At 51.0% G+C, this 15,403-nt stretch overlaps 1 protein-coding gene across 1 annotated transcript; it reads right to left on the bottom strand.

Moving 5' to 3' along the window:
* Window positions 1-8,398: 8,398 nt before the first annotated feature.
* Window positions 8,399-10,465, bottom strand: LOC136054494 (folate receptor gamma-like). Its single transcript, XM_065745789.1, has 4 exons — window positions 10,322-10,465; window positions 9,527-9,715; window positions 9,071-9,206; window positions 8,399-8,800 (listed from the first exon to the last, which is right to left on the bottom strand). The coding sequence occupies exons 1-4, from the start codon at window positions 10,463-10,465 to the stop codon at window positions 8,457-8,459; spliced, it is 813 nt and encodes a 270-aa protein (XP_065601861.1). The 3' UTR covers window positions 8,399-8,456.
* Between the last annotated feature and the right edge of the window lie 4,938 nt (window positions 10,466-15,403).

Raw genomic sequence — 15,403 nt, 5'->3', positions numbered from 1 at the left:
CAGACCAGGCAAACTTCTGGTAGCACTGAATTTTCCATTGGATACAGAAGGTGAGTGTGTGCAACCAGATGTTCATCCTTTAGAGGCTTGAGGTCTTTAGCCCTGAACAAGTAAGTTGTGGGTCTATCCACTATGGCTGTATCTGTTCCTGTTTTCAGCCTGTTTCTTCAAACCTGTTACTTCTACCAGGTAAATCCAGATGCTGCTGGGTAAGCCATACCCCGGGGTAATCCAGGGAAGAGTCAGTCCAGGAAGCAGAAGCTGGGCAGCAGAGCGTGAGGATGAGCAGGAACTCCAGGGAAATCCCAGAGGGCACAAAGCAAAGAATAATCTCAAAACCAGAGCACATAGACATTGTTCTCAGGCTTTTACTTTTAACAGCGTTCCCATCTTGGAAATCAAGACCTTCCCTTTTGTTGAGCTGGAATTAATGCATTTTGCCTTTCGAGATGCTTCTGTGACCCGAAGTGAACGTGGCAGTCCCAGAGCGCGTTGTTCCTCCTGGAGCAGTGCATCCCAGCTGTTTTGCATATGAGGCCCTAAGGTTTGGGTCATCTGCAATCACTTCAGAGCTCGGTGTAATCTGCTGTGGCACCCAAACCAGGGGCTGTCAATGCCCATTACAGAACCAGCTTCCCTGCCAGGCATCACGAAGCGGGCAGGGCTGATACAAACCCATCTACTGAGAAAATGAAGAAATGTGGGACAGTGAGACCACGGCTAAGACGTTGGGCTGAGTTTTCTGAAGCATTTCCTGGAGTGCAGAAAACCAGAGCCTGATCGCCTTTCAATTTCAGTGCTTAAATGCTTTTCCCTCTCCTTTCAGGTACAATATACAGCTGAAGGACAGTCCAAGTCTGAATAGCCATTGTGATATGGGGTTTTATTATACAAGTTATCTCCTAATTACCCCAGGTTCTGAGAAGTAAACCCTTATGGGGCCCCAGAGATATTTATTACTGACCCCTGCAGTGCCCTGACACCAGCAGCCATCGGATCAAGGTGACTCAGCCATTAGAAAAAGATAGCTTCCACATCAGTAATTATTTCATCTTCATTCATCAGAAGGACACAGTTTTGCTATTGGGAAGCAGCGTATGAAGTATTAGGAAACGGACGTGTGTTTTTTGACAAGCTAATCATGTTAATGCCGGCCCATTTGTACCTCCAGCCAACAGCAGCCATTAATGACACATCCTCTGAAAAATGTGTTTCTATCGAGCGCTGGCTGGATGAGCCTGCCTTGTATTTCAGAAGGAGCATAATTCCTTTTATTAGCCTAAAGGATCCAGTGGGGAGGTGAGCTTCTGAAGTGCCTGCTTTCTATATAGTGTGCTGCTGTGAATAACTTGCTGTGGCCACGCTCAGTTGCCACGCACCTCCCAAGGACACTCGTGACTCCAGACAGAGAGGGTCCAGAAGGGAAGCATTACCTGCACGGGGGCTGCCCAGGTGTGGGTCTATGCTTCAAGGCAGGGCACAGCAGGAACATTTCTGCTCCCCGTCACGGTGGTGCTCGGACCTGAGGCATGCAGGTGCAGTGCATGGCTTAAACCTGGGATATTCAAGGAAAGAGAGCAGACATACCTTCAGTTTTAGTACCTGAGAAATCCAGTCTGCTTTGCAGTTCGCTGATGGAAAGGCCAAGAATGATGGATGGTCTTTATCAGAATCCAAAGTATTGTGACTAAAATAACACCAGTGACTTTAAACCTTGCAGTACTGCTCGGTGAAGATCATCACATTACTTGCAAAGGATGCTCACCAACATAAGGAATACTGAAATACACATACAACAGCAATGGAAAATTTACCTTTAAAGTGGGATTTCAGGTAGGAACGTGAAAAGGAGGGATGGAAGGGAGCTCTGAGGTTGTGTAGCCTGCCTGCCACACACGACTTACTCAAACTGGGCCAGAAGGACATCCAGCTCATCCGCTCCATCACTCCTGGATGGTGCCTCTGTGTCACTCCGGGTCCCACATCCACGCACTGTGGCGTGGTGGTCGCTATGGATTTTGTCCTCATTTATTTCAGAAATCTGTACAGTTGCTGACTGATGTTTTCTTCCTCATTTCTGGTGTTGCTCAGATGTACAGATACTGCTTACCCAATTTCTACTTGGAAAATAAAGAAATAAACACATCTGGAGGTAAAATACTATTTCCATATTATCCACTTTGACACCAACATTGTTGATGGAAGCCCTCCCATCCCTGCCATCCCCGTGGTGTGGATTTACAGAGCAATGGCACTCCCAGTGCATCAGGATGGCTCTGTGTTTCAGCTTTTTCCTGTTGTCCTCTCAGTTCTACGTTGCTCACAGCAGAAAATTAATAACCGGTGTCTGAATCTAATCACCAGAAGGAAGCTGGAGTTACACCAAGGAATTCAAACAGGGAGGCAGCAATAACAAAGGAGACCTCAGCCTGGCTCTTCTGCGTGGAAGATGCTGATTGAAGGGCAAATCTGAGGATGAGGTCTCCAGGCCCCAAATGGTGCAGCAATGGCTGCACTGGGACCCAGAGCAGCAGTCATTTCCTTGCACACTCATTAACAAAGTGTTGAATAACTGAAGAAACAAGGCAGCGTCCCTCAAGTCCCATTTGCTTCATCTTTCTAATTTGGCAATGAATAATAGCCAAGTTTTCTTTGAGAAAATCTTTTTCTCACGAGTTTTGCCTTTACTTTGTAGTAGTTTCATTCAGATCCTTCTTCCCTTTCTTGTTGCTGAATGTGTTGAGTGAAACGAGTCGAAGGCCTAATTAAAGCCGAGGCAGATTTAATGCTCAGCTCCCTCCTGCCAGCAGGGCGTGCCGCCCGGTCTGAAGTAAAAATTAGGCTGCTTCATCACAATTTGTTCCTAAGACCTTCGTGGTCATGGTTGCTTATTTCCATGGTATGCTCTCTGTAAATATTCGGACCGTCTGTTTCAGGATTTTTTCAGGAAACGAATGCTACTCCAGCAGGTTTCCATTTCCTCTTTGCTTTGCACTTCCCACCCTTCTGATGCTGGGGTCACTTCTTCCACTCTGCTTTTCATCTGCCTCTCTCCTGCTCACAGCTCCCGTGCTCCTCCACCCCCCTCGTAACCTGAAGCCATCTCTCAGCTTTCATTTTCTCCTGTTCGAACATCATTTCTTACTTTGTTGTAATGACAGACCGCTGTGAAGCGTTAGGTGTGTGCATGACTCAACATCCAGTAGGCTTCCTTTGTACTTCAACAACACAGCAGCCCTTGCACTGATCTGTCTCTAAATACAAACTACGTTTTTCCTTCCCATTCCTCTCTGCTTTATCTGCTCTTGCTGTGCCTTTCTGAAAGTCACTGCTAGTTTGAACAAGCTCATACATCCACGTTTCTTTTTGTTTTTCCATCCTCGTGAGATGCCACACTCAGTTTTTTCAACTACGTAAAAACAGACCAACAAGAAAACACAAAAATCCCTTCAGGAGAAACCATATTTTAAAAGTTATAGTTGCACACAGTGGCACTGCTTCTGTCTTTGAAACGATTACCACTGTTTCCATGTGAAATTTAATATTCCTTTACATGTCTCTCCTGTTCAGAACCTTTATTGATGGCCTGGGTGAGGGCACTGGGTGCACCCACAGTGAGTTTGCAGATGGCACCGAGTTGGGAGGCAGCATCGATCTGCCTGGGGGTAGGGATGCTCTGCAGAGGAATCTGGCCGGGCTGCATTGCTGGGCTGAGGTTCCACAGGAGCAAGTGCCAGGTCCCACTCTTTGCTCACGACAGCCCCATGCAGTGCTACAGACCTGGTGCAGAGAGGAAGAGTACAGGAAAGGTGTGGGGCTGTTGGAGGGGGTCCAGAGGAGGGCCATGAGGATGCTCAGAGGGCTGGAGCACCTCTCAGATGAAGACAGGCTGACAGCCTTCATTGCAGCCCTTCAGTATTCAAAAGGGGATTATAAACAGGAGGGAAATGAACTTTTTACAAGGGTGGACAGGGAGAAAACAAGGGGGAATGGTTTTAAGCTCAAGGAGGGAAGGTTTAGATTGGATGTCAGGGGGAAGTTCTTTACTAATTGAGCAGAGAGGTGCTGGCACAGGCTGCCAGAGGGGCTGTGGGTGCTCCTTCCCTGGAGGTGTTCAAGACCAGGTTGGATGGGATCCTTAGCAGGATCTAGTAGCAGACCTGGAGGTTGGTGGCCCTCCCTGTGGGATGAGAGCTGGAGCTGGATGGTCCTTGGGGCTTCTTCCAATCCAAACCATTCCATGCTTCTAAAGCTGTACACCCCCCAACACAGAAAACCAAATGCTAGAAGGTGTAGTTTCAGGTTTCTCCAGAACTCCTCCAGCTCCCCCAAGGGCACAGCAGTTGCCCACATGCAGTGGGAAGGTGCAGGTGCCCACCCCATTATGCTCCCACAGCATCACACACTGCAGGAGGATGCTTGGTGGCCCTGCTGCTCACCCTGGCAGGCTCACTGTCTGCCCTTTCACCTTCCTCTCGCCCTCAGCAAACTGCTCTCTGGCATCTCTGCTGCAATGGCATTTCCTTGCATAAACTGACATTTCCAGAGCCAGCAGCATGCACGAGCAGTCAGTGTTTTCCCATCCTGATGGCCACTTGCTGCTCACCTGCTGTCCTCAAACATTCACATCCCATGGGATGATCAGATTTCTCTCTGCTCTCTCTATCAAAGCACTGCCCAACTGAGCCCACAGTGTTCAGATCTTTTTGTGCCCAGAGCAGCTGGGAACACCCAGGGCTGCCTCTGCAAGATGCCCCTATCTTATCCTGGTCACTGACAGGACCAGAGCTGCCCCTCAGTATCTTGCTTTCCCTGATGTTTGTCCTTTCTATAGACATCCAATGATAAACCCTGAGCAAACCCAGAACTCTTTATTCAATCCTCAAATTCTCAAAACCTCGTACATCTTTATCCCCAGCATTTGCATGGTGTCCTGGATTGCTGTTTCCAAAGCATTGCTCTGGTTTCAGGAAGACTGAATCATTTGCTGCAGAGGTCTCACATCCTCCCCTAATTCAGCGCTGGCGCCTAGGGATGCAGAAGGAAGAGGGATGTGGGATGCTGTTCATGGCTCTGAGTAAGGTCCCACCCAATAGATGCCCATCAAGCCCAGAGCAGAGTCATGGAAAGCCCACAGCTGCAAAGCTAAAGGAACAGCCAGACTATCCCATTCCCAATGACTCACTACCCTGGTTGGAAGGTGCTGCCAGCCCCAAGGAAACCCACTGAGAGCTGCAGGAGGGCAGCAGAGCCCCTCCGCCCCTTGTGTGCTCTGTGGGCTGTTGGGCAGACACTCTGGTCAGGAGGAGAAGGCCATGGTGGCTCTGTCCGCCATCAGTGCAGGTAGATAAGCCCCAGAAGGGGACCACAGAGATGAGATCAGAAGTGAAATCTATTACCTGGAGATCTGCCCTCCTGCAGCAGATCCCCAGCACCTAAGCTGCTCTGGCACAGGCATTCCAGCACAGGCAATGCATGCATGATGACAATGAGGAAGAAGAGGGCAGATAACAGTGGTGAAGCAATGGTGGGCCGCTCACATGGGCAGAAGTCTCTATGTGTCACCAGCAAGGTCAGGTTAGCAGTTACAGACAAACAAACGTGCAAGTATTAACGTATCATTGACTGCAGAACAATGAAGCCTGTCACCAAGAGCACACAAATACAGAGAATAATGAGGTGATGCATTTAACCTTTAGCTCTGTTTAGGGCTGAGCAGATGAACTTCACCTGTGGTAAGAGCTAGATATCCCTTTCTCCTCAAGGAAGCCTTCTTCTACAGTGGTTTCACTAAAAAGCAAAACATTTCTACAGCATTCAAAAAATAATCTCAGCCCAAGTGAGATTATTCATTGCTCACCATTGCACCTCCAGTGAGACTGTTCATCTGCTCACCAGGCACGACACATCACTGCAGCTCAGTGTCAGATGAGAATGTGAGTCCCCATTGGAAGCACCCACAATGAGAGGAAGATGCACCAAGGACTCCAGGAACGAGAAGAAATTAAAGTTCAGTCAGACCTGCCTGGTTCAAGCTGCAGAGCACTCACAGTTGGCACTGCAGAGAGACAAACCCAAACTGATGGTGGCTGTGGTGGGGGCTGGGCTCAAGGAGGCACTGATCAGTTCTGCTGGCAAACAGCAGCTCAGCACAGCTGGCATAAGAGGAAAATAGAGCACGCCACAACCATCTCCTATCCCAGCAGTATCTGTCAGGAACACAGAGCTGCCACTCTGCTCCATGCAGACACGTGGCAGTGTGGATGCTCCGCAATGCACTGCAATGGACATTTTAATTAAGAGATCACCTGTGCCTCATGCAGGGAAGATGAGGGGTGTAGCCTAGCCTGGGAAGCAAGAATCATTATGCTGCTGTTAGCAGCCACAGCAACACAACCCTCCTCTGGGCAACGGATGGAGGGAAGGGGACAGAGAGAGAATGGAACAAATGAATTCAAAGGAGACACAACAAGAAAACACACGACAGCAAGAAAACGCTAACTGCAGCTGCAGAGCTGCTCCCCCCACATCTCACGCAGCAGGAAGAGTTTCCCTGCCACTGTCAAGCATGGGCACAGTACCAACAGTGCTGGTGGAGCACTCAGGGACATCTCCAGCAGAAAGCTCCCACATAAAGCAGAGATGTCTGCTGCAGTGCCACTGCCAGCAGAGCCCAGAGCAGCTTTCCAAGGACAGAACAGCTCTCAGCGGCAGCAGCAAGGTCAGCCCTCCTGCAGGACAGGTGCAGAGCTGGTCAGAGTCTGCGTGGACAGCAAGCACAGAGCAAATGCTGGGAGCTGCCTGAATGGCAAAGCTGCTCGAGTCTAAGGAATATCTGTCTTCTACCCTTTACACAGAGCACTTCTGCAGGAAGCAGCTCCAGGTGCTCTTCTCCATCCCTATCTGGGTCGGGCAGTCCAAACTTCACTCTACCAGAAGTCATTTTTGGCCTTCCCAAGGCCAGGACACAAGGACACACCGAGGAAAAAAAAGGAAAAGAAGTTCTGTTCCATGTACAGACAGGGAGTGAGTAACCAGCTGCAACAGAGGCTGCATCATTAAAGCACTTAAGAAGAGACAAAAGCTTCTGGAAATAATTGATTTGATCTTGAGCCTCCCTAAATCAAATAAAGCCCTGCAGCCCAGACAGCTGTGGGCTGAGCAGCCCTATGCACTTCCCCATTACTGTCCTCCTCACTGTTCCTTCCCAAAAGGAAAATATCCCAAAGGAAGACTTCTTTCTACTTCAGGAGAAGGAAAAAAGACCAAGACAAACCCGCACAGCAGGGAGCTCTGCACAGCTCCTTACACAGCCTGCAGATCCCTGGTACAGGGTGGGAGCTGCTGCCTCCAGGGAAGAGAATGTTTTGAAGCAACACAGACACGTACAGACACGTGGCCAAAGCCTGATCCAAAGTAAGGGATGCGAGCTGCACCATCAGCCTGACCCTCAGCACAGCCATGCAGGAGAGGAAGCTTCCCAAACAGAAAATATAGACAGCTGCAGGATGAGGACCTCAGCAAATCCCAGAGTAGCTGAAGTCAGAAAGGACCTCAGGGTCTGTCTGGTCTGAGCTCTGCTCCAGCCGGGACACCCAGAGCAGCGTGCACAGCACTACAGCCAGGGTGCTTCAGGAGATCTCCGAGAGGGAGCTCTACGTCTCCCTGCTCTAAGATGCTCCTCGGATCACCTGCACCAGGCTGCAGCAGCAGTGTGGCTCTGGAAGTCTGTGCCTAAAGATCTCAGGGCCCCTGCACCCAGCTCTGGGGGGCCGAGCTCAGATGGGAGAGAAGAAACACACAGGCGAGCGGTTGGCAAGGGAGAAGACAGTATAGGTACCCCTGCCCCATCTGGGCATGGGCTGCTGTGGGGTCCCCGTGCAGGGACATGAGAAACTCCACATCTCCTGCAGCAAGATGGAGCGCAACAGAGCACAGTCACTGAGGAAAGATCAGGTCAGGAGATAAGGCTGCAGCTTTCCAAGCCCCAGGCAGACTTCTACCCCTGCAGATCCCTCGCCACCACCCAGGGCAGTGGCTTTGTTCCACCCACAGAGCACTGCTTCCTCCTCGGTGGGACTTACCCTCCAGACAAGGCTGATTCAGAACAATTCTTTTATTTTCAGCCCCACCCTCCAAGGCGGCAGAAAGATCAGATGCCAGCACTCAGAAGAGGACGGTGAACAAACATTACCACCTGGAGCACAGCTGTCAGCACCTGTCCTACAGGCAGGAGGCAGCAAACACGGGGAGGGGAAGACTGAAGGAGCTCAGACACAAAGGGTGAACGCAGCAGGGAAATCATTGCCTCCATCAGCTGGAAGCAGCAGCAGGCATCAAGGTCCAGCAACACAGTCCACGCTGAGCATTCAAAGGGGCACGTGAGCAAATTGCCACTCATGCCACAGGGGCAGCATCCTTCACAGAAAGGGAAGCCCCATCCCTTCAGGGAGCGGTCATAGGGATCTCCACCCATAGGACCCCCAGCCCGCAGCGAGTGGCACGAGGACCAGCAGCAGGACAAGCCATGGCACGGCACACACAGCTCTGCCCGTCTCAGGAGTCACATCTTCCATCCTGGCAGGAGAGGATCGCTTCTTCCAGGCATAGTACTTTGCCACAACCACGTTGGGGTTCCCCTGTGCGGGGTCAAACCACATCTGGATGCAGCGCCCGCTGCCCCGGCGTTCTGTGGTGTATCTGTAGGAGTTGGACCAGATCTTCTCACACAGATCTTTTGGTCTGGGGAAGACCTGGGTGAAGGGTCTGCACATGGAGCCCCAGGGACAGCGGTTCGTTCCTGAGGACGGCAGCGGAGAAGGAAACAGCAACATGAGCCATCTGTCTGCTTCCTTCCTTAGGGGAGAGCAGGCAACCAGCCTGCAATCTGCCCACAGGTCATCGCCACACCTCTGCAATGACACTGGTGGCTTGGACACCTCCCAGTCTGCAACCCCCACAGGAAGGGGGCAGCAGCCATTGGTTGGGCTCCAGGCACCGGGTGGGAGCAGGAACACTCCAGGGTCCTACCTGCATGGGGGAGGAAAGGCTCTGTGCAGAGCCCACTGACCTGTTGCCCAGTTCCAGCCCTTGTGCCAGTTCTCTTTGCACGTGACGTAGTCCTTGCAGTCCTCCCACCACTCCTCGCAGTCCTCTTTGCACAGTGGCACATGGAGAATCCTCTCCCGTCGCCAGCTGCTGTCAACCTACAGGGGAATTGGACCATGCATGCTGGTGGTAGCCCTGCAAAGCTGGGGCACAGGATCTGCCACACTCTACAGTCCTCTTCCCAGCCCCCTCCACCGTTCTCCAGTGCTGTTCTCCAGAGCGGATCCCAGAAGATCAGCCCCAGAGAGACAAGCCTTGACAATAGGCAGCCATTCCATCTGCCTGTCCAAGCCCAGTGGAAACACTGGAGCATCCCTGGGCAGCACACACAGTACATGCCACAGCATATCATACAGACCACCAAGTAACATGTGACACCACCATAAGCCCCACTGCATCGCATGGAATTTGGCTCTACCTGGTCAATCCAGGGCCCCAGGTTGGGCGAGCACTCATACAAGCACGTATCCTGGATGAAGTGACGCTTGCACTTGGGTGGCATCACCCCACAGTGGTTCCAGTTGAAGTTGTACAGGTAGGACTGGTCCTTGTGGGCTTCTGAGCTGGTGTTGGCTGTGCAGCAGGCATTGTCCTTCCAGGGAGCACACTGCAACAGAGCAGGAGAAGGCTGAGCAGGGGCCCCTAAGGGAGCCCAAGGATGCTGCACATGTCAGCACCGCACAGAGCTTCCAGCAAGAGCACTTCCTCTTCTCCAGCCATCCCTCAGGTATTTTGGACCAAAGAACTCAAGCTTGTAGCAAGATAGTGTTCTTAGGAAGAATTAAGAGGGCCAGATCCTCAGCAGAAATAGATGCCAGGCAAAGGAATGGAAAAACTGCCATCCCCTGCATCCTGGCTTGCTTAGTCCCATCTGCACCAAGGACGTGGCATCAGAGCTCTTCAATAAGAGAAGAGGCTGCAGCGTTGAGAGGGAGTAGAGATGTCCTTCCCTTGCCATCCATTATCTTGTTTCTGTTTTCAGTACCTACGCTTTGGAAAGGAGAACCCTTGGTGAAAGAAAGGGTGACAATGATTCCAGTTACCCACACCACTGTGTTTGCCCTTGCCTAGAAGGAAGCAGCAAACAAGCAGGCCTCCTGCTCAGCACAAGCCTTCTCCAGGCAGGTGGCTGCTAAGCCCAAATCACTTTGGGATTAGTGGATAGTTAGAGGCAGCCCAGACAGCCCCACTCAACCCATCAGCAGCACCATACCTGGCCATGCAGAGTCCCCTCCGGGCCAGGCTTGGTTTTGTGGTGCTTGGCATCCATGCAGACATTCAGCAGTGGGTCCTTGGCAGGCATCACCACGGAGGCAGCCAGCAGCACCAGCCCTGCTCTCACCACAGTCAGCCCCATGGGGTCAGGGGTGCCACAGAGCCGTGCAGGACACAGGATGGGGCTGCCCCAAGCAGCAGCAGCCGACACACTGCGCAAGCTCCTGGAAACACATGAGCAAGTTACCAACAGTGCTCACCTGCAAGGACACAAGGGCAGCTCCCCCAGGCAAGGCTGCAAGGTCAGCCTCGTGTTATCCTTCAGGCAGCTCCACACCAGAGGCCCAGTGTCCCTTTTGTATTCAGGCTGCTTTGTCACGAGCCTCAAACATCCTACAGAGCACCCTGATCAGAAGAGGGATGCTGTATGAGACCCATTTAGAGCAGGGGCCTTTGTGCATTAAACCACTCCCTGCAGAACTTTCTGACTCCAAGTATTTAGTCAGAAAACGCTTTACTATCTCAAGTACCTTTGCGGCAAGTTGTTTGGAAGTCATAGTTAAACACACTACTAGTACATGGAGGACCAAGAGCTGCAGGAGACCCATCTCATTTCCAGGAGCACGTCAAGAAATGAAAGCTGTTCCCTGCTTTATCTAGGTCTCCAGAAACCCAGAATGTGGAGTTCAAACTTGAGAAACAGAGGACAGCTTCATGTTCCTATGCCTCCTCTGCTCACCCAGGACTTCAGTAGTTATCTCCTTACACTGCAGAGCTTCTCCATGCCCCGTCCTCCTGCAGGGAAAGGAGCTGAGCCAGAGCTCCCTGCTCTAGGGGGAGATCCTCCTGCCTACAGCAGAGGGTAGGAACTGGATGATCTTGAAGGACCCGAGTCATTCTAGGTCTTACAGAGCGTTTTGCAGAACACAGAAGGATGGACCACTGACAGCATTAACGTGGCATAAAGGGACACGGAAAGGAGCAGCTTTAAAACTATGAAAACACATTCAGATCCAAGGACCTGAGCTAACTTCCATCAAACCTATGTGCATGTTATATAGCAAGGAAGAAAAGCCAACAAAAACAAAACTCCAACAGCATCACAACTCAAATAACCCCCCACTCATCAAGCAAGCCCCTCCAGAAAGCAACATTACCTGCTTAGACACTGCTCAGCCCCCCAGCAGTACCTCAAAGGCACTGAGGGCAGCAGGCTCCTGCAGTCAGCTTTAATAGGAAAGCCTTCTGACACAGGTGCTGGCACTTGCAACTGCTTTCTTAATATGCTTAAGGAGCTCTAACTCTGGCCAGCATTCATCCCCTTGGAAGTGGCCGTGGGGTGGCAGCTGGCTGCCCCAGCCCCCTGCAGCAATCTGGTGGCCGTGGGGAGGACGGGGCTCTTATCAGCCTTGGCCTTTCATGCGAAGTCCTTTTCCCTCTGCTTCACACCGGGCAGTTTTAACTTCTGCATGCTGTTGCAGAAGATAAAGCAGAGGAAGAAGGGCAGATCCAGGAATCTGCCGTGCACCAACAATAAATACAGACGTGCTCATCACAGGGCAGGGCGTGCTCCACTAAGTGCTGTTGTTTCAGGGGGAGGAGTGATAGCTCCTAGCACAAAAACAGACACCAGCTGATGGAGGGGAATGGAGCAGTTATTGCAAAGCCATGAGAGCAGTAACTGAAAGGAAAAGTGGGGGTCTGACCAAGAAGGAAAGCCTCTGCAGACAGGCAGGTCTTCCTGCTGGCACAGCACAGGTTTCCACAGACTCACAGGATTTGGGGGCTGGGAGGGCCAGCTGGGGACCGGGTCCAACCCCCTTCCCAAGCAGGCTTCCTGCAGCAAGTCTGGGGGCTGTTTTGCTCTTTGCTTCAATCCAGCACTGAATTTTGGAGGCGAACCCGCTTGCCTAAGGAGCTTATCTCAAATTGAATTCCTGAATGTTTGTGGCTCTGTGAGAGCCTGTTGTGTCCCTTCCTGCAGCCTGGCAGGGTAGCAACCTGGGCAGGCTGCTCCATTCCTCCTGCTTTCAGCTCTCACAGTGGAAGTGACAAGGAGTGGTCTCCCCCCCCTCCCCTCCCCCGTCCTGTGCTGCCCCATCTCCTCTCAGCTGTCCCTTTACAAACCTCACCCGTGCTCTGCCCACTCATCTCTGCTGCCCTGAGTTCCTGCTCCCTGCGGTGTGGGACTGCAGCAGCAGCATTTCGGATGCACAGCAGCACTGCCTGTGCTCTGTTTTCTGTTCCTCGCCGAGGAATTCCTAATATCGGGTTTGTTTTTGGATGCTGCTGATCACTGAACTGTGCTGCTGTAAAGCTATCGGAGCTGTGACAGCTTGTTCCTGGGAGATAATTGTCAGCCACGAGCCTGTCATTTTCTATCTGAAGTGTTGTGCTTTGTTCCCCCAAATGCATCCTTTTGTGTTTATCAGAGCTGATTTTTTTTGGCCTGTTGTGTTATTGTTTGGTGATTCAGCCTTAGGAGGGGCTTTGTGGAGTTTTGCAGCTGGTCCTCCCATTCCTGGAGCAATTTGATCACATCACCAAACTTAAGGCCTTGCTGTTTTCCTGGACCGAGTGAGCTGAAGAGCAGCAGTCCCAGCACAGACTGCTGTAGGGGATTGCTGTACAGGACAGCCACGTGTCTTTCCTTAAACTTCTTCCCACAGGTACCACATCTGGAAGCACTCAGAGTATCAAGCAAAGAATTAAGTTAGCATAACTGAGATCCAAACATTCTGATACAAGAATCACCAATAGCCCTGATCTGGATATTAGGGCTTAAAAAGAAAAGAGGGAGAAAAAATAAGGAGATAAATACTTTGCATTTCAGAGTTCTGTGTACAGATTAATTCAAAGAACAACCGACTCAGTGCAGATGGAAGAGCTCAAGAAGTGAGCTCTTAATTGTGTCCAAACTCGACAGTGGGTGCAATTAATCTCTGCTAATATCAGTTATAAGAGAAGGCAAAGAAGGAACTGTATGCACTGAAACATGAAAAGGCGTTTGGGAAAATGCAGTGAAATTCAAAGTGAAATTCCACCAATCTTGGTGGAATTGACTACTTTTTACTCACGACCCCGTTGCCAGTAAAGCTATCACATCTTAACGATACAAGATGCTTTGGCATGTGCCGTGCACTCAGTCACTGCACTGGGACTGAACCTCAGCAGGACAGTACTGTAGAAGTGGGCCCGATGAGCTATAGAAACAAATGGCAAACTGTTGATGTTACTGTGCGTGTCACTTGGGAACAACGGGGATTTATCTGGGGGAGGAATGCCACCGAAGCCTGGGATGTGTGTCTCAGTGCTAAACAGAAGGTTTGTCATTTTGAAATGCATTCTGATGAAACCCCTGAGACCGTGCTTGTGTACACTGGAGGAGGCTGTGTTTGTGTGAAAACCTTTTGTGATCTTATATTTGTAGGTGATATTACTGTAGATACAAGTAGTTGCTTGTATTTGTGTTTTGAACTTTACTGTAATTAGGGGAGGTGATTTTGATTACTCACCTCCTGTTGCATTTCATATTATCAGTTGCTGTAATTGGGATTTATGCAGGGTCCAGATTTGTTGCCTCCTATTGCATCCTTCATCCAGCTGTGATTTTACTAACTCAGGTATTGGTTATTGTATTGTTCATACAGGTTTGGTGCTTCAGCTGCCAAAAAAGTGGGAAGTACCGCATCGCAGAGAGCAATACTTCACTGTCTGTTTGCTGAGCATCCCTAAGGATGCAGATTATCGATGTACCACTGATGGCAGAGAGGGGAGAGGTGTCCACCTGAGGGTATGAACAGACTGTGGTTGTGGGATGGAGCGTGTTGGTGTGCCCCCCTCCCCACATCCTGGGCTTCGTCCTGTAGCCCACTCGGGTGGACAGGATGGACACGTCTGATTGTGACAGCAGAACCAGGCTGAGGTGGATGCAGGGCTGATGGGCAACGCCACCAAGCCAGCGTGGCTGATACGCAAAGACGAGCTGCAGTCAATCATCCTACTCCATGGGGAGGAGGCAAGTAGAGGCTGTGGAGACCTCCCTGCACAGCAGCAGGTTTCATGCCAAGATTTTCCATTTGAGCAGGGACGCCTCTCTAAGTTTCTCCTTGAGGTTGAGAGATTGAGTGGTGGATGCTCGGTAAGATATCTGTGCTCAGTGTCTCGCTTATAAACAGAGAGGGACTCGTGGGTGCGGCAGCAGTTGGTGGCTGTCTTGGCCATAGTGACCATGAAACAGCTGAGTTTAAAATCTTCGGTGGTAGGGGAAAAACTGTCACACACAGCAGAGTAAGGACTCCTCCCTGGTGCTGATTCCTGTCCCAGCTGCTCCTAGGAGTTTTTCTCCTAAATCCCTCCAGGCAGGAACCAAGGGGCTGCTCTGTGGGGAGTGGAGCAGCAGGTTTGACCCATGGATGCTGTCCCCATTCTGCAGCGTTTCAGGGAACAGAGCTCAGACTTCAGCCAGGTTAGGGACCTCGGGCTGGAGCCTTCTGCAGCTACCACTTGTACAGTCAGCCTTCAGAAACCCCTTTGACCTGAGGGCACCAGCAGGCAGCAATCAGCCCTGTCAGTCATCACCATGGCAAATCCACCTCGCTTTCAGTCAGATTCACCTTCTCAGCATTGACTCAGAACACAGTGTCGAGTATGGGTGATTCAGCCTTCCACTGCTGCGTCGGGCTGTGCCCTACTGCTGTTGAAATGGCACTCAGATTAGAAGCCTTGTGCACCTGCCAGGTATGGCAGGTTGATGGTTGGACTAGATGATCTTGTAGGTCCTTTCCAACCTTATGAACCTATGATTTTTAGAGAACTCCCCATGGGGAAAGAGAACAAAATCAGCACAGCTGTCCCTGCAGCTTGGGGCAGCGTCCACAGCCCGGTGGCACTGCAAATCCATCGCTTGTCTACGGGACAGTGGCAAACGGTCCTCTCTTTTCCTAAAACAAATAATGCTCATAGGGGTTGTGACCTCACACGCTGGTGTTTATCACAGTAACAGGTAACTGAAGATGTTGTAGGGGTGTGTGGTGTTCACTCCTCCCACAGCTCAGTGTGGTTGGGATGCTCCTGTTCA

Source organism: Cyrtonyx montezumae, unplaced genomic scaffold, assembly GCF_038088225.1.
Source record: "Cyrtonyx montezumae isolate F1298 unplaced genomic scaffold, pur_monq_1.0 scaffold_37, whole genome shotgun sequence".
NCBI classification, from domain to species: Eukaryota; Metazoa; Chordata; class Aves; order Galliformes; family Odontophoridae; genus Cyrtonyx; species Cyrtonyx montezumae.
The sequence above is the reverse complement of the archived record's forward strand: the minus strand, read 5'-3'. Positions and strand labels throughout refer to the sequence as shown.

Bases quoted from the DNA above. Each gene is read 5' to 3' on its own strand.
- LOC136054494 (XM_065745789.1), bottom strand. From the start codon at position 10,465: ATGGGGCTGACTGTGGTGAGAGCAGGGCTGGTGCTGCTGGCTGCCTCC. The intron at 9,207-9,526 runs GTAGAGCCAAAT...ATTCCCCTGTAG, and splicing joins TGGGGCCCTGGATTGACCAG to GTTGACAGCAGCTGGCGACG. The intron at 8,801-9,070 runs GTCAGTGGGCTC...TGCCGTCCTCAG, and splicing joins GGGCTGGAACTGGGCAACAG to GAACGAACCGCTGTCCCTGG.